The sequence below is a fragment of the Anarhichas minor genome, unplaced genomic scaffold (assembly GCF_050575085.1).
Source record: "Anarhichas minor isolate MPS153535 unplaced genomic scaffold, ASM5057508v1 ptg000136l, whole genome shotgun sequence".
In the NCBI taxonomy this organism is placed as follows: Eukaryota; Metazoa; Chordata; class Actinopteri; order Perciformes; family Anarhichadidae; genus Anarhichas; species Anarhichas minor.
The window spans coordinates 12353426-12376959 of record NW_027466582.1 but is presented as its reverse complement, the minus strand read 5'-3'; the positions used below and the strand labels follow the sequence as shown (position 1 = coordinate 12376959).

The 23534-nt window shown below is 40.2% G+C and overlaps 3 protein-coding genes across 7 annotated transcripts; 2 read left to right on the top strand and 1 right to left on the bottom strand.

Moving 5' to 3' along the window:
- Positions 1-223: 223 nt before the first annotated feature.
- On the bottom strand, positions 224-5614 carry ak7a (adenylate kinase 7a). Its single transcript, XM_076084493.1, has 18 exons — positions 5531-5614; positions 5281-5430; positions 4574-4688; positions 4395-4489; positions 4206-4316; positions 3962-4045; positions 3758-3846; positions 3565-3655; positions 3281-3358; positions 3010-3159; positions 2672-2800; positions 2414-2519; positions 1962-2090; positions 1809-1874; positions 1477-1674; positions 633-850; positions 344-502; positions 224-259 (listed from the first exon to the last, which is right to left on the bottom strand). Exons 1-18 carry the CDS (start codon positions 5612-5614, stop codon positions 224-226), a joined length of 2088 nt encoding a protein of 695 aa, XP_075940608.1.
- Positions 5615-10092: 4478 nt separating this feature from the next.
- actc1a (actin alpha cardiac muscle 1a) lies at positions 10093-15271 on the top strand. 5 transcript variants are annotated; one of them, XM_076084340.1, is made up of 8 exons: positions 10093-10109; positions 12216-12321; positions 12436-12564; positions 12672-12867; positions 12974-13135; positions 13726-13917; positions 14848-15029; positions 15128-15271. In XM_076084340.1, the coding sequence occupies exons 3-8, from the start codon at positions 12442-12444 to the stop codon at positions 15269-15271; spliced, it is 999 nt and encodes a 332-aa protein (XP_075940455.1). In that variant the 5' UTR covers positions 10093-10109; positions 12216-12321; positions 12436-12441. The 5 variants fall into 5 exon arrangements, with proteins under 5 accessions (XP_075940455.1, XP_075940452.1, XP_075940450.1 ...); XM_076084337.1 differs by lacking the exon at positions 10093-10109 and having other exon boundaries at positions 12193-12321; positions 12783-12867; XM_076084335.1 differs by lacking the exon at positions 10093-10109 and having other exon boundaries at positions 12193-12321.
- A 5227-nt stretch (positions 15272-20498) lies between these two features.
- scg5 (secretogranin V) lies at positions 20499-23034 on the top strand. The gene is made up of 5 exons (XM_076084688.1): positions 20499-20724; positions 21447-21596; positions 21730-21842; positions 22662-22715; positions 22906-23034. Exons 1-5 carry the CDS (start codon positions 20499-20501, stop codon positions 23032-23034), a joined length of 672 nt encoding a protein of 223 aa, XP_075940803.1.
- Positions 23035-23534: the final 500 nt, after the last annotated feature.

Here is a 23534-nt window from a genome sequence, read left to right as displayed (position 1 = left end):
ATTAGTTTAGTATCCATTACTAAAGTCATTAGTTTGTACATCTTTTATAAAGAGCGACCTACTCACTGAGAGTATTATTGACCAGGGAGTTAAATAATATACCTTAAATAAAGTATTATCTATGCCTGCTCAGTGTTTTCCCTCTTTGCTTCAGGTAAACTAATAAATGACAACAAAGGCACAAGTCTTATGAATAGAATCTGTGACGTTATTAGATTCATTGTTATTGTTGTTGGTTGTTCCTCAGCAGATGGTCAGCCTGCAAAAACAAAACATGACATATCAGCTGCTGCACCAATTCACTCACACAGTATTTAACAGAGAACCTCTACTGTGTAAATACCAAAAAGTCGACGGGGTCCTCTGGTTTGATCTTGGAGCAGTCCAACATGGCTTCAGTGAGCGAGGGCATCACGTGCTTCATCAGATAGTTCCTCAGAGGAAGAGAGTGAGCTTCCAGCAGCTCGTACTCCTGTCGCTCCACCTCGGACAAATCCCTCTGCTAATGAATGATGAAATATTTGAATTGGCTGATCATATTTCCAAGTCATTGTGTTCCAGCGAAGTACATAAACCCGATGCGGCATGGTAATTGATCTCCACCATCTATGAATGCATTACACAACACTTACCCACTCCTCATACTGAGCAGCCATCTCAGCCAGTGCAGCTTCATTCCTACGTTTCTTCTCAGCAGCGTCTGCAGCCAGTTTCTGCTTCCTCTCTTCATCTTTCTTCCTGTCCTCCTCCTCCTGCTCCTCTGGACTCAGGCCGCAGTTTTTGGGAATCCCCACTATCTCTGTGATCTTCTTCATAACATCTGTGTACTCCGAATCACCTGTGGTGACCTCTGGAGGAGGGACAAGACACACTTACTGATAAGAAACAGATCCATTGGAGAAGTGAGTTGGCAACCTCTACGAGCCTCTCTGCAGAACATTAAGTCTCTTGCCACGAGGTTACACGATGAGATCGATTCATGGCACGAAATAGGAAGATTGCTGTGAAAGGGGGGGGAGGGAAGACTAAAGGAAACATGACATCCAGCATGTCGATCCTCGTCAATGAAGAAACAGTTTGTTTACTCGGTTTCTTAACAAGAGTTAGATGAGGAGATCGATACGACTCGCATGTCAGTATGGTGGAGCCAGCACCTGGTTAGCTTAGCTAAGCATAAAGACTGGAAGCAGGGGGAAACAGCTAGCCTGGCAACAAAAGAAAAATAAAATCTTCTCTACAACAAAGCGAATAAGTATATTTCCCTAAAGGTTGAACTATTTCTTTGAACTGAATCTTAGACATTGTCACTCGTATAAAACGTGACACAAAGCGCTGTTAAACACAGACAGACAGAACGGCACGAAAACCGGCTTCCAACGATCAAAACTCACATTTTCTATGATTTAATTTTCTACATCTCAGGTAAATATTCTCTTGATGGTCTAATATGAACTACGTGTCTTTAGAGGAGAGTACCAATATGTTCCAGGAGAATCTCAAGCTCATCAAAGTAGTCCAGCAGGGTTTGCTCCGCGGTACTGAATTGTCTGTATCTCGTCAGGCGAGGGACAAATTCCTCCTGGGTGTAACGCATTTTCTCTGCAACACTCTGTGGAAGTCTCTGAGCTCTGTTTGTCAGAAAATCATCTGTCGCGTTGAGGACAAAAATGTGCTCTGCAAAACATGAAACAAGTAGAATAAGAATGCTTTGTCATATTAGAGAAGAGAGTTTGGGCGATTGCCTGCTATTCCGTAATAACTGAATGGTTTGATTTGTGGTTAATTAAAGTAACAAGTACATCAACAACCTGGAGTGATCTGCTCGTTGTACACGGGTTTTTTGGGCATCACATCCTGGTTCTCTGTTTCCTCATCTGCATAATAAAAAACACCACATCTGCATTCGTGTTTTTAATATGAATAAACATCACATCGTAATTAAATGAATGGATGAAACATACCAGAGAAAATCAGCTTTGCCTGCTCATAAGACTTCGGGAAGCCATCGAGAACAAATCCTTGGTTCCTGCATGGCTTTGAATTCAGCTTTTCTCTCAAAATGTCAAAAACCAGATGGTCAGCCAGTCGACCTAATGGACCAACACAGTTGTTAGAACCTAAAGTGAGGAACTAAAAGACTCTCTGTGCAACAACAACCCTTCAACAATCCAACTACAGACATACCAAATGCAAAGGTCTCAGCAAAATGAGCACAACCCTCAGTGTCACACCTGTTTCTGGATACAAGTCTCTTTCTCACTTTTAATATCTTACAACATTGTGATCAACAGTTTTAGCGTACACGTTTGAATTAATCCAAGAGCTGCTGTCGTCAAACATCCAAACCACAACGTTTAATACCAACAAACCAAACCATGTCGCTCTTAATTTGGGCTGTGGTTCTCTAACTAACCTGCATTCATTTCCATGCTACTGTTAAACTGTTCCAGTTGTTTCTGTGCAGCAGTCGCTACCTCTTCACTGTCAATGTCAGGGTCTGCTTCATTCACTATCTCCTTCTGCAGCAGAGAACAAGAAACACGAAAAATGAACAATGAGTCTGTACTTGTATTGAGTCTTAAATTGCAAAGAAGGCCTTCCACAAGAGGGCAGTATATTTCCTTTAGTTTAGTTAGTCTGTCTGGGAGGCAAATGCTTTTATCCCACTGACCAGATGTGTGATCTTTTCCTCAATGACCTCTTTGATCTTGATGTGGTGGATTTGGTAATGACTGCAGAGCTTCTCTGCAATGGTGGTTTTACCCACAGCTGGAGGTCCAACCAGGAAGATTCTGATTGGCTGTGAAAGATAAATGGGGAAAAAGGGAAATCATGGCAGCTTTTATCTGGTATCAAAATAGCTTTTACGCCCCAAATACCCCATCAATGTGTTTGTAATGTTGTGGATTACTTTACTGACGCATTGAATCTGGCCATACTGTAGATCTGAGCAACAGAAATGATTTAAATATATTTAAATCGTTCCTGCTATCTGTACTTAACACTCACAAGAAGCTGCCTGGTGTCTTTGTACTCCTCAACAATGCTCCTCATGTTTTCAACCATCCCAGCTTCAGACGTCCAGCGGAGACTGAAGGAGTCTTTTATAATAAAAGCATTCAGGCGGAGGTCGATATTAAGGTAATCCAATTCATCTGGCTGGAATAAGTCAAGGGTACGAAAATAAATTCACAAATGTAGAAAGACTTGAATATGCACATTAAGAGATAATCCAGACTAGATTCTTATTTAAAATAAGAGTAAACATTCCACACTGTACCTTATAAGCCTTCATGGCGATGGCATCCTGCTCAGGTACTTTGTTCATTTTTCCGGACCCAAGTGTGACGCTTATCATCTGAAGGGTTAAGAGTCAGAGAATAAGATTAGTTTTGAAGCATTTTTGGAACTTTCTTTTTGTCATTTCCCTTTTAGAAAGCTCACAATAGAGTCCCCAGCTGGATTCTAATCAGTATTGGGTGACCAGGTCGACCTACAGTAGTGTTTTACAACATCTTGTTTTTCTTTAATGTACTGCTGCATTCATGTTTTCAATAAAGTTACCTTTACAATATCCTCTAAAGTGTTCTTGGAGTCATCGACAGCAAGAATGTACTTTGACTTTGGCTCGAGTTCAACGATGTTTTGGATCACTCTGAAAAAGGAAGACAATTCAGCCCTTCAGTAATTATCGCCAAAATATATATATATATACAGTATATATATATATAAGTAGGAGTACAGAAATTTAAATCACCCTCCAAGATCATTCACGTGAATCATGGGGATGTGATTCGTGCCCTGTCCAAAGAGAGGAACTTTTGGAAACTGCATCAACCAGGACACCTGTTCAAAACACAAAAACATAGTTTTTACAGAAATGATATTGCAAATGAAGGTATTAGTATATATACACAACCATACAATATACCGAGTTATTACAGTACACATTAATATCTACCTTGAAGAAGTAGTGAAAGAGGTTCTCTCCTTTTCCGTACTGAAGACCACAAGCTACAACATATCCAGTGAGATTGAACTTTTTCTGTAAGATTGGAAAATCACACAGAATCTGTGACGTTTACATGCATACAACATGTTCACGTTAAAGGCCTTGCTTAATAAATTGCATGGAGTAAAATGCTACCATGCTGCTGGCATATTTGTTGAGTATGTTGATCTTTTCATCCCTAAAGAGTACATACACCGCTACGCAGTTTCAGCACAAGATTCTCCACATGATTGTGTTTTCTGAAATTGGGATGTGGCCTTCTTCTTCTGAACTTTTCCTCTGATAGCAGAACATCTGTTTCTTCCTGAAGAGACAAATTATAACATAAATGGTCATGTTTTATTCACAGGACGTGTTGGCCAAGATTTATCTACAGGCTCACCAGATTCGGTGGCTTGGTCATGGCCCAGGTCATCACACTTGAGACTAAGATGAACATCTTTCGAGACTTGAAGTTCTCCATCTCGGCATTAAGGGCTGTTGTAGAAGACAGAAAACAGCATGACAAAGGAAACAGCAAAGCCAGTCCACTGCATAATAAGCCTATACTTACTCCCTTACCGGTGATTGCCCATGTGGCTTCTTCAATCTGCTGTTGCGTAGCACTTTCTGAGATGTTGTACACCACTATGTCACACTCCAGCAGGCGCTCAAGAAGCTCGTCTCGAGTTGGTGACTATACCAAAAGAGATTAGATATACAATTACACATTGTCTGTAATTTGCATTGTCCAGAAATAGACATCATTTATTATTATAGTTACTTGTTATGGCAAGTAAAAGCAATACAAAATACTCAATTAAGTAAAAGCCCTGCATTCAAAGTATTATCAGAAAAACATACTTAGCATTAATATGTTAAAACCTAAATCGTTTAAAATGAGGCTGTTAAAACATAAAAGGACTCTTTATGCAGAATGACTCAATAACAGAATCTTATATGATTATTAATGATGCAGTTTAAAAGCAGCTTTTCATTGGTGTATATAAGGAGCCAATTTTACCTATGGGGTAGTTCAATCTATAGCAATGAATCATATTGTAGGCTATGATTTGTAATTTATAAAATCTGTGTCATGTAATGTGCAAGTACCTCAACATCGTATGTAGCCTATAAGTATAACGTTAATGCTTGAGTAGATGTACTTTGTTACTTTCCCCCACTTTACCTGTTGCATTTGAAAGTAAAGCCCAGAAACAATATGCATCAAATGTGCGCAGACGAACTGAAGCACGACAACGTTACTCGTCATTTAACTCCTGACTCACTGTATACTGTTCAAGCAGAACGTTGTCTTTCCCATCTTTGGTGGAAGGAGACACAGTTCCCACTATTTGAAAAGCAGGTTCCCTTCGAGGGGAGGCTTCTTCCTCCTCCTCCTCCTCCTCCTCCTCGGCCACGCGCGATGTCGATAAGAACTGTTGAGACGGTCAGGATGAACACTGTAACACTTGTGGACGACAAGCCATCTTATATGACGTTAGCGGGTAGCAACTTATTTAGCTTAGCGAACGTTACCTTTGCGATGTGTTTGGAGGAATATCTGTCGACGTCGTTGATAAAAATACGTTTGGGACGAGTTTGTTGCTTTTTGTCCCCCATTTTTTTTTTTTAAAGGCGAGGATTTGCGGTTACATATGCCTTAAGCTTTTTTGTAGTAACGATTAACTTTATGACTTAAAGGAATTGTGTAGCTCTTACTGACGAAGTAGTACAGCTAGTTATTACTGTTGCTTCCGGGGTCCGTTACTACGGACTCACTTCGGTTGCCACGGGTCAGCCAATGAAATGCAACGCTGAGAATGCGTAACGTTGACACGTCACGTGACTTCACGTACTGCCACCCCAGGTGAAATGTTAAACCCTTCATTTATTATTTTGTTGCTTAAAAGTATTCCAATTTAAACAGATTGAGTCTAAACATACTGGAATATGACTTACTGTACATATGAATCATAGTCAACATTCATTTTTGCACATTATGTAATATTTTAGCTCTCCATTCATGCACCATGGCATATTTTTGTCCCATCATGCTGTTGTTGCATTAATATAATGTAACGTCCTGTTGCAGTTTTCAAAGAGAAGTTGTAGCCTATGATATAGGAAACTTAAAACATTAGATATGTGTTATTAGCCTTATTGTACCACTTTTTACATGGTGTCACACAGTGATGGACAAAGTACATATTCTTATCTTTTACTTCAGTAAAAGTATCAGTATCACAGCGTCACTTTCACAAGTAAAACTTTCAAAAATGTTGCAGCTGGCAAAGGTGGAGCTACTTTAAATTACTTTATATACTGCCAGGGAGCTTAACCTTTAAACATCCCAATCTATTTGTTGGTTGTATAATCTAAATCTGCAAAGTAACTAAATTAGCAATCTAATGAAATGTAGAAGTCTATAATTGCATGAAAATACTCAATAAAGTACCTCTAAATTGTACTTAGTTGTTGAGTAAATGTACTTAGTTACATTCCACACTGGTGTCACTATAGTATTCCTCTAATTCTCCTATTTATTACCCCCCATGCAGCTCCCCATAACTCCTGCCCCCTCAAGCACACATATACGTGGGCTTATTTATCCTGTCACGGCGCAGGACAATGACACGCTGACATGGTAACTTTCAAAGCACCCCATATATTTATAGAGCTGACATTATCTGAGAAACTGCTGGCAGTGCTTGATGGTGTCTGCTCTCCAGGTCTCAGCACTTAGTAAAACACACACTGATGTATATTCAAAGCACAGCGGTTCTGAAGGGAACTGCTTCATGGTTGTGTCTTGCCATGTATAGTAAACCTCAAAATCTAAATTAGGATTGTAAATCCTGTAATTCCTGAATTATCATGTCATGCTGTGCTGAGACGTGTATTTCAAACGAAGGAAGTTTAGAAATTTGATTCACGGAATATACAGGAATCTAAAAAATGTATTAAAATAAAGCACAACTTATTTTTACGATATTCCATTTTTGTTCTAAGAGAATCGGAGCACGACCAATAAATTAGCCGTCATTATTGCCCAATATTAGCTTATCAGAGATATATTGCATCGACACATACACTCACCCGCCACTTCACATGTTAGGTCTAGAAACAAGTGAAAAACAACAGCCAGCTTTTAAGATACATCTTGCTAGTACCTGGGTGGACTTCAGTTTGCCTTAAGTCTTCCTGACATAGAATTCATTTAGTCATTCAATAGCCGTCTAATTTAAGTCGGAAGGTGAGCAGCAATAAGACATATATTTGACAATTCTGTCAGAAGCCCAGTTGGAAACTCTACAATTTGTTACCAGATAGTTAAATTTGAGTGAAAAGTGAATCCTACAGCCATAATTTTGGTGTCAATTGGACAGATAATGTAGTCGTTCAATAGCATTGTGTTCAAAACTTATTTCTGCTGCCCCAAAGTCATTACAGGTTGTTTTTTAAATGAATGTATCATCCGATATCTGATTTTAAAACTTTTAAGAAATCTGCATTATTATTGGTCTTTAAGAAGCCAGTTTGTTCTCGCTAATGTGATTGCTGGGATTATCATGTCAACCAGCAGGCAGTTCGTCAAACGATGCCGAGCCAGCAGCTGTTAACAGCAGGCAAGTGGCACATTTCGATGACTGCATGTTGACTGTCAATGGCTGTTTACTGAAACGAATTCCCCTGCAGTGACAAAGTTAATTGTAATCCTCCGGTGCTATGGGAGTGTGCAAAACATGGTAATCAGACTACTAGTATTAGTAGTTTTATTGTTATTTCAGTAACGTCTATTCATTTTTTTTATAATCTTGAAACTAGTACTGTAACTTAACTGAAGTATCAGCTTGATTTTAGCAAATTTTACAATCCTGACCTGGTGGTCAAATTAGTTGTTTTTTTCATTCAAATACCAAAAAAAGCCATTATAATTTCCCACATTTATTGCACAAATGTGCCCTCTTTGCAGAAAATATCAAACAAAATGCAGCAGCTTATAGTTTTCCTGTGCTCATTTTCTTTAGCCATTGCAACATGTAGCAGGGCATCCTCAATAGTGAAAAAACAACTGTCGAAGCAGGACTTGACTGTTAAAAAAGCAGTTGTTGCTAACAGCTGCTGAGGTGTGCGTGTGTGTGTGTGTGTGTGTGTGTGTGTGTGTTGGAAGAGGTAGGGGGGGTCCAGTGCAGAGGGGGCAGCTGTCATATCAGACAAACTCTGTGCTTCCTACATGCCCGTATAAGGACGAATGTCCCTCAAAACCATGACCCATTTAGGACCAATCTGCTTTATCCTGATAAAGACCTGGTGATAAAGATAGGACTCTGCCAAAAAGTGCTTCCCTAACTTGAAGGGAGCTGTTGACAAAACACAGCACCGGTTTCATCCAACGGGATGTCTCTGACTCCTACATTTTGCTCAACAATGTGAAGCATTTGTTCCCTTTACTGAACAAGAGAGTCTGTTCCAAGCAAACACTTATTGAAGCACGTATTCCAGTAATAAGTCTAATTTTACATGTGTGTAGTTTATGTAAATATAAAATCAATCAATCAATTCAATCATTCTATCAAGCACTAACACACTAAGTTCGTGTTTTTCTGTTTGTAGTTTTCTTTTTTTTCTTAATTTTTTGAGAATGTGTTTGGATTTGTTGGCTGCGGTTTGTAAACACAATTTTCAAAGTTGGCCCCATCTCCCCAGCTCAATATGGGTTGGGGTGCTCTCCCCTGGTTTCATTCCCTGAACAAAGGACTTTCACCTGGAGACCACTGTTCATGTCCCGTGTGAAACCAAAAATTGGCGTGGACTTATTTGACCTCGACCGTGGAGGAGCTTCATAGTTTAGCGCTGAGCTACCAGTGCGTTAGAAAGTGACGCCAAGGGGTCCGGCCGCACGTTCGTATGTGACGAGTTGGAAATTAAAATGGGTTGGATGCCCATCAGCAGGTGAAAGCTTATATTCACTGTTGTTTTGGAACGAGTTTTAAATGTGTTTTTATAGTGTGGTACAGCTACCTTTACTCAAGCAATGCTTCTTCCACCACAAACTGTTGTTTCAGATGATCAGAGGACAAAATAATCTTGTAGGACTGCATTCACTCACTATCTCTACTGCTGCTGTAAAAAAAAGTATATATAGAAGCTTCGCTGTGGCCAGAAGAACAACATCTAATCCATGTGTCCAACTTCAACAACAGGATCATCATATGCTTTTATTTCCTTGGTTTCATAGATGTATGAGGTCGCTTTAACTCTATACTCTTGTAGATTATTGTGTCGGTTGATTTTCCCTTGAACCCTTGTAAGAACCTTCACAAGACATAAAACAGACTGTGACGATTCATCAGGAAATTCACCCGAACAGTTATCAGTTGGCAAAGATGCACAATGTGAAAGTAGCTCTCGGTTATGTAAATGCTTGAAATAGAAATAGACAAGTAGGTTAGTGGCGTTTCCCTCTGAGGTACATTACAGCACACGGCTACAAATGCAATATTTCAACATGTCGATGTTCGTGGGGGGTATTTACATTCTTATTGCACTCACAGTGGCCCGATAGGACTCCAGCATGGGGACGTAAGCATACTGGGGGCAGTGCGAGGTGACGAATAAGGAGCCTGAGCTCCAGGCCGAAGTCTGTGGCAACATGCAGCCACTGGCAACTGTTACACTCCATTTCCCTAAAAGGAGACACTGGAGCCAATCAGAGCACAGAACCATCTCTCGTCGCTCGGCGCACAGGCCGTCCCAGAGATCTGTCGTCTACTGGAGTCCTGGGACCTGGCCTCAGCCTGATCCCACCCCCCCCTCTTACAATATTGCCTCTCAGCTGTCTGGCATGTTTTTGCCCCCCCCCACATGCAACAACACTGGCAAACTGTCACAGGCAGGTTCCCCTTAGACGGCTTCTTAACCAGATTGCTCAGACAAAATCTCCTCAGATTACCGTCGCACGCTCCAACCACCAACATCCCCAGTACCCTGCTTGAGCTTAGTCATATTAACACTTCCTTAGGGACCTGAAGGGCAGCTCCACAAAGCATGAGTGGGAGAAATATGCTGCTAAGCATGAGGAAACCATCTGAACTGATCTAGCTGATGATATTGCATGTTGAGGGGTTTGTCTCTCTGCCACATTTAATTTAAAGGGCATTAATTGATTCTGAAAGTATATAATTTGACACCTAAACTACAACTAAGATACATCCTACTAATGTACAAACCATGTATATTTGTCTCAAGTGGGTGTATTGTTTTATCAGCCATCCATCCAGGCAAAAGTCATCTTTAAACTTCTCACTACTCCTCACTTCTATCCTTGGACATTCATCTCCAAGGCAACATTTCCCCAGTGTGATGGCGTCTGTTACACAGTATCCACTTTACTGAACCATTTTGCTAAGCAGCACTTAATTTGGGCTTGTGTGAACTCCTGAGCCCGCCCACTGGCCCCCCAGTCTCAGGACGCTGGGACGTATTTAAGGACCACTTCTCGCCCCTCGGCCCTATGTCCCAGTGGAAACTCCAGTCTTGTGGTTATAACTTGGTGAGTCCCTTTTCAGTCTTCTTGCATTTATTGGTTGTTTTTTGGACCATAGGAATCAGGGAGGATGAAGGATTTCTTTTCTTTTTTTACAGTTTTAAGTTGTTTCTGTGATCAAAGCTGATAATGTGTTGTTGGGAGAAGGATGAGGGTTGAGCACCAGGAAAGACTCTGAGGTTTAGGATGCAGTGACAGGATGCTTAATGTGAAGAGGCAGCTCTGACTCAACGTAGATACAACCAGAGAAAACTTGTTAGGTTCCATCAATATTGAAATACTTTTAGATTAAATAGATAATGTTAAATTTCATTTGATTTTAATACCAGAAAGAACCAAACAACTCATTGAATTAACAGTGAATATTTACAAAGCAGGGCTGAAAACCTTCAGAGGTTAATATTTATAACGCTCCACTGAAACCCATAACAATCAAAGTCTAGTCTGCTTATCCTGTCCAGGACATTAAAAAAAATATTAAAACATTTTTATCTCGCTGAGGCTTTCCTGGTTAAATAAAAATGGAAAAGGTAGTCAAGTCATTTTGCAGAGTGGTACACTATGTAAAAACCCCAGAATACCAATTGCCATCTAAATAATGTTGCACAAGATTAACACTTAGTTGTACTACCTTGGAATGACAAGATATATATGTTTAGTTGCAAGTATAGTTGAAAATGTTGAATTGATGTTGATTCAGAGATTGTTGTTCTTAAGCTCTGGTGGGAAAAGAACCAAACTCATATCTGCAATGAATGGCCTTGATTTCTAAAAGTTTATAAAGCATTCGACAATATTGGCCCGACGTATCAGAGTCGTTAGACATTAGAAGAGGACTGAGGCAGTTCATTCTTAATTTTCCACGTATTTTCAGTTGTAACTTCATAATTGACTCATTTAGAGTTTTGTCAAAGTACAATTTTACTGCTTCATAAGCATCATTTGCAGTACAGAGGCTGATTTCTATGAAAACTTTCCCAAGAATGCAAAATAAAAGCCATTTCAATTGAACATGCAAATGTTGATTTGGATAAGGAAAGCCTGTATATGAGGAGGGAAGATGCAGGATGCAGTGGGGATACGGGGATTGCGTCCAGGGATCTTGGAGGGATCGGGGCACATGGTGCAGCTCCAAACAGAGGAGTCCACTATGTGGCGACAGCTGAGACGCTGGCCTCCTCCTGCCTCTTGTCAAAAGACATACCTCCTCAGCTGTTAACTGGCCCCGGCTTAACGATGAGATACAGAGGACGGGTTGTGGGGGCAGAGGAGGGTGACAAGGGTCCCGAGGCTGAAAATAGATCCGAGAGTGTGCGTGGGGGGGGGGGGGGGGGGGGCAGGCCACGTCCAGTTTTGGCTATTCCGGCAGCTGTGAGACTCAGAGAGGAGATTAGAGCACTCAGACGTGTCTTCATACTCAACATAGTGCTGCAGTGTTTCTCTGAATTGCATGTTTTCTTTTTTTTTCATACTTTTTTTTCACACTTTAAATGGAAATATTACACATTTAAACATGATAATGGTAGTGTTTCCTCAATGAATCACCTTGATTTACTGAAAGTTTGTTAAAAACCTTGATCCGGACAATATCGCAAACTAAAGTTTAGCCTGTGTTTCCATCCACAGAAGGCCGACCCAGAAAAGACCAAACATGTGTGACGATGACGAGACCACCGCCCTGGTGTGCGACAACGGCTCTGGCCTGGTCAAGGCTGGGTTCGCCGGTGATGACGCTCCCCGTGCTGTCTTCCCTTCCATTGTTGGACGCCCCCGTCACCAGGTAGGAATACTAAAGGGGCCACAAGTTTCTGAAAGATGAACATTTCTAAAGCTTTGTTGCAGGCTGTCTGTAAGTGTCTATGTTTTCTGAGTTATGTTTGCTTTGCGTTCTCAGGGTGTGATGGTGGGTATGGGTCAGAAGGACAGCTATGTGGGCGACGAGGCCCAGAGCAAGCGAGGTATCCTGACTCTGAAGTACCCCATCGAGCACGGCATCATCACCAACTGGGACGACATGGAGAAGGTGAAGGAAAACCGCAATACCTTATATGTTTCCTTGTATTTCTGACTAGAGCCTAATTATGAGTCACTTCTGTCCCTGACATATTCCTCCCTGTTCCTGTTTCACAGATCTGGCACCACACCTTCTACAACGAGCTCCGTGTGGCCCCAGAGGAGCATCCCACCCTGCTGACTGAAGCCCCCCTCAACCCCAAGGCCAACAGGGAGAAGATGACCCAGATCATGTTTGAGACCTTCAACGTCCCCGCCATGTATGTGGCTATTCAGGCTGTGCTGTCCCTGTACGCCTCTGGTCGTACCACCGGTGAGTCTCGAACCGAGGACTTTAACTCTTTAACATCGCAGGCCGATTTTAAAACACACACTCTTTATGTGCTTTCTTCTGACAAACTGCTGCTTTTTGTGGACAGGTATTGTGCTGGACTCTGGTGACGGTGTGACCCACAACGTGCCCATCTATGAGGGTTATGCTCTGCCCCATGCCATCATGCGTCTGGATCTGGCCGGTCGCGACCTGACGGACTACCTGATGAAGATCCTGACTGAACGTGGCTACTCCTTCGTCACCACTGGTGAGAAGGACCCAACAACTAACTGGAAACCAAAAAATGATAACCTATAAGATTAATAAGAAGAAAATAAAGTTAATTTATTAGGTTATTACTGTAATGAGTAAATGTACTTAGTTACCTTCCAATTAAATTGATAAATAAGATATGCCTACCCAAATCTAATTAAGAGATTATGATACTTAAGCTCTGATCAGAACAAAAACCTAACTCATAAACGCAATGAATGGCATTGATTGTGTTTTTGTTTGAGATCACGACGTTCACCACGTGTTTGCTGCTTTCGTGCACGAGGCTACCCAGTGCGTTAGACAGTGATGCCAAGGGGTCTGACAAAGCGTCAGAATGGGATGAATTGGAAAGAATATGTGACGCAAAGCCCCATTTTATTTCTCATGAATTATTCTTTTTATTTGTGAGAGAAACTCAAAGTTCAGCCTACTTCCATTTCACTGATCTCCTGGCTCCAGAAGTGAACACAGAAAGCTGTTTGTAGATTACGTTGCAGTGATAGTCAGTGCATGCAGTAAGCTGGTTAACAATGTTATAATGTGAGGTTAACAGATGAACTGTGATTGATATCCTCCCTCCAGCTGAGCGTGAGATCGTGCGTGACATCAAGGAGAAGCTGTGCTACGTTGCTCTGGACTTTGAGAACGAGATGGCCACCGCCGCCTCCTCCTCCTCCCTGGAGAAGAGCTACGAGCTGCCCGACGGTCAGGTCATCACCATTGGTAACGAGCGTTTCCGCTGCCCCGAGACCCTGTTCCAGCCCTCCTTCATCGGTGAGTCATGACAGCTGCCCACCAACACTAACACACATGTGACCACCGTCACCGTGTCGAATTATATTTCATGTGTCGGCTACAGTGAAAGGCATCTACTGACTCAGAAAGGCATACTAATTACAGGCTACAATTTCAGCTTGACATTAACGAGAATACTTTTTAAACAAGAAACTGAATTTTCACATAAGGAGCTGACAAAACAATAATGTTGACGAAATGTTGATTAAAATAAAGCATCAGTAAAAAAAAAAAAAAGGAATCATGTATGTTCATAAATTTCTATTTATTTCTATAAATTATCATTTATTTTTTATTAATTATTTACTTTACTTTACCCATATTTATTTATTATAGGTATTATTTAAACATTCCAAAGATGGTTTATAACAAACTACACTGTAGCTTTAAGCACGTTTAAGGGTTTAGTATATTTGTCCATTTGGCAGTGGAGGCTGCTGTATGTGCAAATAAAGAATGATAACATAGTAAAACACAGTTTGAATAATATAAAATCTGTCTTCATAAGAGATGGTGTAAATGTTGGCAAATAGTGTTCATTAATATAAATGTAAATTGAAGACAGCCTTATATCTCCTTATAACTATTATAGTGGGTTGTACAACTCATTCATTAATTGTCTATATACTGCTTATGCATGCTAAATTAGTTGGTAAAAGTAAAACCTTGTTTATTTTATAGTTTTCTCTTAACTCATTTTTTATAATACTTTTGAATTCTTTTACATTTTGGGTTTTGTTTGATTTTTTTTTCTTTTTATTATAAAGTACTTTGTGTCTTTGTTTATGAAAGGCCCTGTATACTGTCATTATTATTGTGATTATTATTCATGTTAATATTTCTGTAATTATTGGTGCTCATATCCTGTCAGCCTTATGAACACTCTCCTTTCTCCTCTCACCTGCCCAGGCATGGAGTCTGCTGGTATCCATGAGACTGCATACAACAGCATCATGAAGTGTGACATTGATATCCGTAAGGACCTGTACGCCAACAATGTGCTGTCCGGTGGAACCACCATGTACCCTGGTATTGCTGACCGTATGCAGAAGGAGATCACCGCCCTGGCCCCCAGCACCATGAAGATCAAGGTGAGCCTTATCAATCAGCACTGACCGGTTAAATCCAGCTGACAGGAAGTTTAATATGTCGTATCGTATCCAACCTGTACCTCTGCTCCTCCTTGCAGATCATCGCTCCCCCTGAGAGGAAATACTCTGTCTGGATCGGCGGCTCCATCTTGGCCTCCCTGTCCACCTTCCAGCAGATGTGGATCAGCAAACAGGAATACGATGAGGCTGGCCCCTCCATCGTGCACAGGAAGTGCTTCTAAAGTTCCAACCCGCACCAAAAGAAGAAGAAAAACCACACCAACTGCACCAGCTCTCCATCCATATTTGTATTTCTACTTTGCCTTTTGCTGTATATACATGTTTTGTTGTAATAAAAATAGTTGCTTTTAACAGTAACAATCTGGAGTGTTGGAATTTTAACATACAGGTCCATGAACATTTAAGATGTCAATATGTCTGTTAGGGTTAGCGTTAGCGTTAGGGTTAGGGTTAGGGTTAGCTTGTTCCTTTGGTATAGCTGTCATAGACTCCCATTGCTTTGGGCAGGGGGCGTGGCCAAGCACAGAATAAGGGTTAGGGTGATAGGAAGGTCCTCGAGCCTTGGGAGTACCCCCACTAAAGCGGCCTTTGGGGTTAGATTGGTATCAGTCCCGAGTGTCTAGGACCTTGGGAAGAGGTAATAAATTGAAATTTGTGAAATCATGAATGTGATTTGAAGTTAGCTCACGAATGAGAATTTGAAGGGCTTTCATTTTGAAACGCTGCATCAGAATGTGCTGGTTCTGTCTGAGTGGTAAAGTAACTCAGACTCAGAGATGGATTTGTCGGCAGAATATGATTCTTATTAAATGTCTTTTATAATGGGTGATTTCTGCTTAGATTTTATAATTCAAGGATAAAACGAATTATTTTGTGATACCTCTCACACATTAAGTTGTTAATAATGTAACTGGAGTTTTGACCCGTATAGAAAGCTTTCTATTCTCTATGAACCTTGCAATTGGAAGACGAATTCACAGAAAAACCTAATTAAATCAAACATTAATTTGTGTTGATTTATATACTTTTTTCACTATGTGAGATTAAAAAAGACATTTTAGTTTCCCACTTAACAACAAAGGAATGACAAACATAGTATTTTCCTTTTTTGATAAAAGTAAATAACTTTATCTAAAATGCTGCTAAAAGGAAAATATAGCCTCAGTTGATGGAGTTAAATCATACTTTGAATAGTAAATAAACATCTCCCCCCTAATACACATAAAGTTGTCTTAATACTTAAAGTGTTGCTGAAATGTTGACCCTTAAGACTTCTTTTCCTTATCTTAGTAGAGTATAGTCTCTGTTTTTTTTCACAAAAGTCTACTCTAAAGTGTTTCACAGCTGAACAATTTATTTTGATGATAAGATTGAAAGAGCTGATTTTGTCTTTTATTGTATATTGGGACATTTGACCACAAAACATTTCTTATCAGTGATTTCAATATTCAGAATGTATCGGCAATCAGAGCCATCACCACCCTAAAGGTGGAGTAAAAGTTCAATTTGAAAAAGCTCATATCTACCACTTTCCCCATGTGTCCTGAACACAACACCTTTCCTTCACTTCCTTGTCACCTGAGCCACAGGTGATATGAATGAGCATAATAAAGCCGGCCTCCATCATTCACCAGAGATTTTACCAAGTCAGTCAAGGAGGTTTGTGGTGTTTTAGTCAAAGGTTGTTGAACATTTCAACATGAAGGTTACAGACAGTAATGTGATTCGGTTTCACCTTCAAGTTTTACATGAGATTACTGTAAAGAGCTTAGTGAAGAAAAAGGAGAGACTGTTCGTCAGTGGTGCAAAGATCTTTGGTGTTCCTCTGGAGAATTTACCCCGTCAGTACATTCCTGAGTTTGGACTCGTGCCCTGGTGAGTAAGAGTACTATAAGGAGGTTTATCAACTTAAACTGGGATGTCATGTCCCAGGATTAATGCTTTGTTTTTAACATATTGTGTCTCAGCTTTTTGGTGAATGCTTGTTCATTTCTACTGGAGCGTGCTGGGACTGTTGGCCTGTTCAGAAAACCAGGCTCTCTTCCTCGCATTAAGACCCTCAGGGTAAGATTTTAACCTTTTTTACCTCGCACGAATACAAGTCCTGCTGGAGCAATAGCGCCATGATGGTGGTTTGAGGAAACACTGCTCTGTATCTGACCTGGTGTGGCTTTATTGTGGCAAGATGTAAATATTTTTTTGCCATTCTTGTGTGTGTGTGTGTGTGTTGCAGGCCAAGCTGAATAGAGGAGAGGGTTGTCTGATCACATCCTTCCCCAACGATATTTCAACGCTCATCAAACAGTTTTGCAGGGAGCTGCCGGAGCCTTTGTTCCCCCCTGAGCTCCACGCAGCTCTGCTCCAAGCCCAGGCGCTTTCCAGTCTACAGGACAGGACTTCAGCCCTCCAGCTGTTGTCCTGTTTGCTACCCGCCAGAAACGCCTCCTGTCTGAACTACCTGTTTGACTTCCTTTCTAAAGTCTCCCAAAGGTTTGATAGAGAACTTAATGTGGGGAAATCAAACCCTTATGGACAAAGAGTGTTTAGAGCACATGGAAGTGCTTTAGTCATTAGAAAGCAATATTTAAAGCCACCTGCTGCTGTATTTTTCTTTGCTTACCTGTAATCATCTTGGGACCCCTCAGATTTATCAAGGGTGGGGGTCCCGAACCCAGGTTGGGAACCACTGCTCTGCAGTGTGATAGAAGTAGAATTGGCTTAAAGTTATGGGCCGTTTCCTTTCTTTCTTGTTCCCTTTGATGAGCTGAAACTCCTGAAAGTTGTTCTTCAGATAGGATTCCACGAATTTCAAGTGATGTATAAATTATTTAAATTCCATGTGTTTTTCCTCTTTATTCTCTGTTCATATGTGTCAGATGCACCGAAAACTTAATGACCAGCCTCAACATAGCCACGGTCTTCGCTCCGTGTCTTTTAACGCCTCCCAACAAGGCAGAAATGTCTGAAAGGCGACTTGAACTCAGAGTTCTTGTCTTGCGCACCTTCATTGAAAATCCTCACTTATTCGGTAACACAACAATCATTCAGTCCTGACGCATTCTTTTAAATAATGGTGTTTTGGACAGACTGGACATCTGCAACTTGTAAGATCTTCTGTCTATAGGTGTGATTCCTAAAGCTGTAATGGACAGTATGGATTTTCTGATTAATTTCCATCCTCTGAAAGATGCAAAGAGAGGTTGCAGAAAAGGACACAGTCTCAAAGGTAAAACGCTGAGCTCTCAGAAAAATGGAAAAGTGTTATTTGCCTTTTCTCAACTGAACATTTGAATTTAATTTTCTCAAATACTTACAGGGATGTGGTCTGTGAAGACGGTGCCCTGGATTCACGGGAGGTCAAAGGGCAGACCTCCAATCCCTGAGCAGAGTCCAGAGTCCACCCCAGGAGACAAAGTACCGCTCAGGAGAAGCCTCGGCCTAGAGACTTTCCCTAATGTCCTGCTGTTCAGAACCTGTATGCCTTTTGCAGGTAAACGCAACATGAAGAAAGAAACTGGCCGTAATGAATGTGAATTTTCCAATTTTGAACCAAATGTGACTATATCTAAATTGTTTATAGAACAAGGTTTCAGCCCTGTTGGCAAAGAGGCATGCAAGACCCCGCAAGAAAGACCAGCAAGGTAAATGATAAAAGCATGGGAATTCATTTTACAGGATTAATAAGATAGAAGGGAAATGTAAGATTTAAGAATGTTGATAGTGAAATCTGATAAACATAAATGTGATGTTTATTTAGTTTGTGTCCCTTTTTTTGTTTTCAGAGCTCTGCGTTTGGGTCACTTTCCGACGTTCCCCAGAGGACGGGATGCAGACGGCTCTCCTGTGCACACTGGTGTCGGGAAGGTGCAGTTCACACCTTGGAAAAGACGCATTTCGCTGTAATTTTTAAAATATTAAGAAGTTGTCATGTACTTTTGCCCCACATTACTGCAGAATTTTAGATTATGGTGTCTGATGGATCGGTTTTTATTTATGTGGCTTGGAACTGTTTAGTGTCTTAAATAGAATCTTATGTTTTATTTTTTAACTTTTTAATAAATGTTTTTTTTCACTCTTGTATGGATGAACTTGCAGCATAGTTTCATATCGAGTGAATAAATGTTTTCCCCAACTGTCTTTCTCTTTTACCTGTGCATTTTATTATAGCTAAGTGAATAAGGTAATGTCCATCAATCAGTTTATCTTATAGAAGCGTTCTAAAAGTGCATGTCGGTAGAGGATTGAAAACAAGAATTCAACAGTTGCATTGTATTCAATTAATCATATCAAGTAAGAGATGCCCTGACCACAGAGGCCCATGAAATCAATTCACATAAGAACTTAAACAAATCAGCAAAAATGAAAGTATAGACACAGAAATGAGTGCAATATGGAGAATTATAAAGATATAAATGATACAATGGCAGTATGAAAGGAAGTTAAATATAGAAGGAACATGTTTTGGTTTCTGATTTGTCTCAATTTGAACACTGCATGCTGATATATAATGTATCACTAACCATATTGAAAATGATTACAAGATTAGCTTTCTTCTCAGAAATTGATTAAACATGTTTTGATGGTATGGTCTCACTGAGACTTCTTACAGTGGGGCCCTGTGCTAATGATTGCCAGAATGTAATAGCCAATGAGCAGAGAGGATTTATGGTATCTTAGCAACTGCATCTGAACCGTGAAGTGAGGTGGATTGCGTCCTCCTGCAGGGTTGCATAACAGGCACTTATGACAGTGTGAATAGTGAAGTGTTTTTCCTTCAAAATAATGTGGGAGAAAAGAAATATGGGGACGTAAAACGTGTAGGTCACTTATTTTAGAGCAACAAGAAAGTGTTATAATTTATAATGCTGAATCAACTGTATTTAGAATGATTTTTGGTTTAAAAAAAAGAAATGTCAAACTGATTTTGGAATCTATTTTTTTCATCGAGTTTGTGAAGCAAGCTTTTATTGTGGAATACGGAAATAAATGTTTTTTTTCTGTCTAACTTGACAGCGGTCTCGCGCAGTACGCAGGTCCCATCATCATCGACAACACGGTAAGAAAAAATACACGGAAATTGCTTATTTGCTCCTTTGTGATGTTTTCTATCAACAAAAATATACATGTCATCAAATAAGTGTAATTGAATACAGCTTATATTATAAATTATAGTGTTTCTTTTTTATAGACACAATATGTAGTTATTTACATCTGTTTACAAAGTGATTGTCGCACCAAGTCTTTATTCCATTTATAGACAAGTTATAACCTTTTACAGTTTCTACTAACCACAACCAGATACAACTAATAAATACAACCACTATTTCCATATAATTTTCCCTTTTTATTTCAATAGCCTGTCATGTGACTAACAGAAAATGCAGCTGTGTTTGCACATGATTGCTGTCCATCTTTTGTGCGGTGGCCTAATGTGTTTTTCCTCGGCAGATGGCAGAAATTGGCTCCGCGGTGCGGTTATCGTTGCTCGGCTTCCTCCTGTGCCTGCAGGTCGGCAGGGCTCCAGCCCGCAGCCCCCGCACGGTGGACCAGGTGTCTGAGGCCGACATCCAGCGGATCCTGCACGGCGTCATGGAGCAGCTGGGCATCGCTCGGCCAAGGGTGGAGTATCCTGCACATCAGGCTACCAACATTGTCGGGCCTCAGAGCATACAGGGTATGTTGGGTGCATTTATAAATGGTATAAAGTATCTTCAATTTTCAGACGAACCAGGTGAATCCAGAAGAAAGATACTTTAGCTGAACACTAGGGTGCAAGGGTTGTGAGTTGTTTACACTGTTTATTCGTTTTATTTGTCCTGTCTCATCTGTCTTAATTCTGCACTCATTTAGTTTTTGTCTGATGCAATTATCTTCCTTTCCCCCTCATTCTGATTATAAAGAATAACACTAGCACTGGATCAGGACAACCCATTGTTTCAGGTTTGATTGGTTCCCACTGTTTCAAGGAAGCAGTGATATATTCTCTTTATTTATCCCACTATATAACTTAATACTTTTTTATCAGTCCACAAGTCAAATATATACATTTACTATTTACTATTATTCATACATAACAAATAAAAACATTCACTGATTTTTTTAAATTTTGTATTGCTTAAAAAATGACTGAAGCAATCAATCTATTCTTAAAATAGTTGCATATTTATCCGCCATTTATTTAGGTCCATTTAAATGCTGAATGCAAGTCATATCATTGATCATTGATGGGGCTTCATCATGTGCTGAATCAACTAATGCAGCTTAAAAAGAAGGGGGACCAATGCTGTTGTGACATGGACAATATTGTCATGTATGATATTTACATAAGTGAAAAATGCTTCATTGATGCCTGCTCTGGTTTTTGTGGTGATTGTAATGCGTGTCTTCCTCCACAAGGTGGTGCTCACGAAGGGCTGCAGCACCTCGGCCCCTTTGGCAACATCCCCAACATCGTGGCCGAGCTGACCGGGGACAACGTTCCCAAAGACTTCAGTGATGATCACGGGTACCCAGACCCTCCAAACCCCTGTCCCCTGGGAAAGACAGGTAGACACTCTTGTACTAAGCACTTCATTTATTAACATACTAAGGAACTAATGTTGCTATTAATGACACCACAGGGCCCGTTCTTTCTGTTCTTTATTGGGGTTTTATTGTATTCTTCTGCACCTCGTCACAGCAGTAGACGGGTGTTTGGAAAATGCTCCGGACACAGCCGAGTTCAGCAGAGAGTTTCAGAAACACCAGCACCTTTTTGACCCAGAGCACGACTACCCAGCACTGGCGAAATGGGTGAGAATTCTACAGAGAAATGTGTAACTTTATTTATTTTTTAATCACAGATAAATGGTGAAAAATGCTCCTGTTTAGTTCCCAAATCGCTTGTCCTGTCTAAACAACAGTCACAAACAATGATCCAAAGCAGGAAAAAGCAGCAACTCTTGATGAAATAATGAATTGTTTGAATATTAATGCACATACCTCATTAACACAGAGTTCTCCAGTCTTTCACTCGCAAATCAAGTCTGCTTTTACATTTACCTGAGACACAATATTAGGTGCACATGTGAACCAGGTAAACATGTATGCATACTTTATTAATTCATTTTTACATTAATTTGGCACATGCTTTTTTTTAAAGCAATGCACATGCATTTGAACACCGCAGGAATTCAAATTCATCAACTACTGGAAGTGTGCAACCCTCTCAAGCGAACTAAGAGAGTGTTCTGATTGCTACACAACAAGTGTTTCGAGGTTTACTTTTAAAAAGAAATAAGACATAACTGAGTCCTAGCATGGAGTGGTCCAACAGCATTCAATGAAACTAGAAGAAATCCTGGATGAAATGGATGTTGGGAACAAGGAACTTGCTGGTGGCTGCTTAAAAAACAAAATGAAGACTTTTGCCATTTAAAAGATCAAACTAAACTTGTTTGTAATTTGCATTGATTCGTTCTTGTATCTGAGTCTGGTCTGAAAGAAATCACCCCTCTGACTGTTTTTATTCCCGGAAAAGGCATTCAGGCAATTTGATGACAGTAATTTCGGAACAAAGCGACTGGCTATAAAACAAAGGATTCGTGATCTAATGTCTGTGTTTCCTTTCAGAACAAGGAGCTTTTGTACCAAAAACTGAAGGGAGGACCAAAAAGAAGAAAAAGGGTATCGTGTTTGTTGTCTTCTTCATTTTAAGTATTGTGTCTGGAAAAAAACACATCACCAGCACTGAAATCTACCCCTTAAGGGAGCCACATACTTATCTTATTTTTCAAATAAAACTGTCTTCTATTTGGTCTTCATGCACATGTTTACAGTGTTTACAGTGTTAATATATTTCCCTGCCTCCCTGCAGAGTGTCAACCCGTATCTAATGGGCCAGAGGCTGGACAATGTGGTCGCCAAAAAATCTGTTCCTCACTTCTCTGAGGAAGAAGAGGAAGAGCCCCCAACTGTCTCTGCTGCCAGCAAATCTACAACCTAAACTCCTGCACCTGCAACACTCACTGTAATATTAAAGTATACTCTCAGATACAAGTTTGTTACACTACATATTTAAGCATTTTGGTTCTAACAAGCAATGGATTTGTGACTTCATGGCAATACTGTAAAATAAGAAATAGTATGCAGATAAAGGAGAGGCACTTTTTATTGTATTGCAGTCATATTAATTAGCCCAGATCTTGTTCATTAATTAGACAGCATGTGCCTGAAAAGTGTTTCTCAGTTCACTTAACCAATTTTATACAGAATAGTCACATTGCCTGAGATTCAACCGTTTAATCCAAAAATGCTAAAATACTATGTGTTTAAGTCTTGACTGTCAGTATACAACTGTATTATAATAAGACGTATAAAGATATTTTGATTTGGAGGAATGTTGAATGAGAAAGTCATAATTACTCATGGCTGTACAGAAATCAATTTGCTCACTGATATTTCTGAAGTTTTTGTATGTCTTGCTATAACCAGTTAATCACCTCT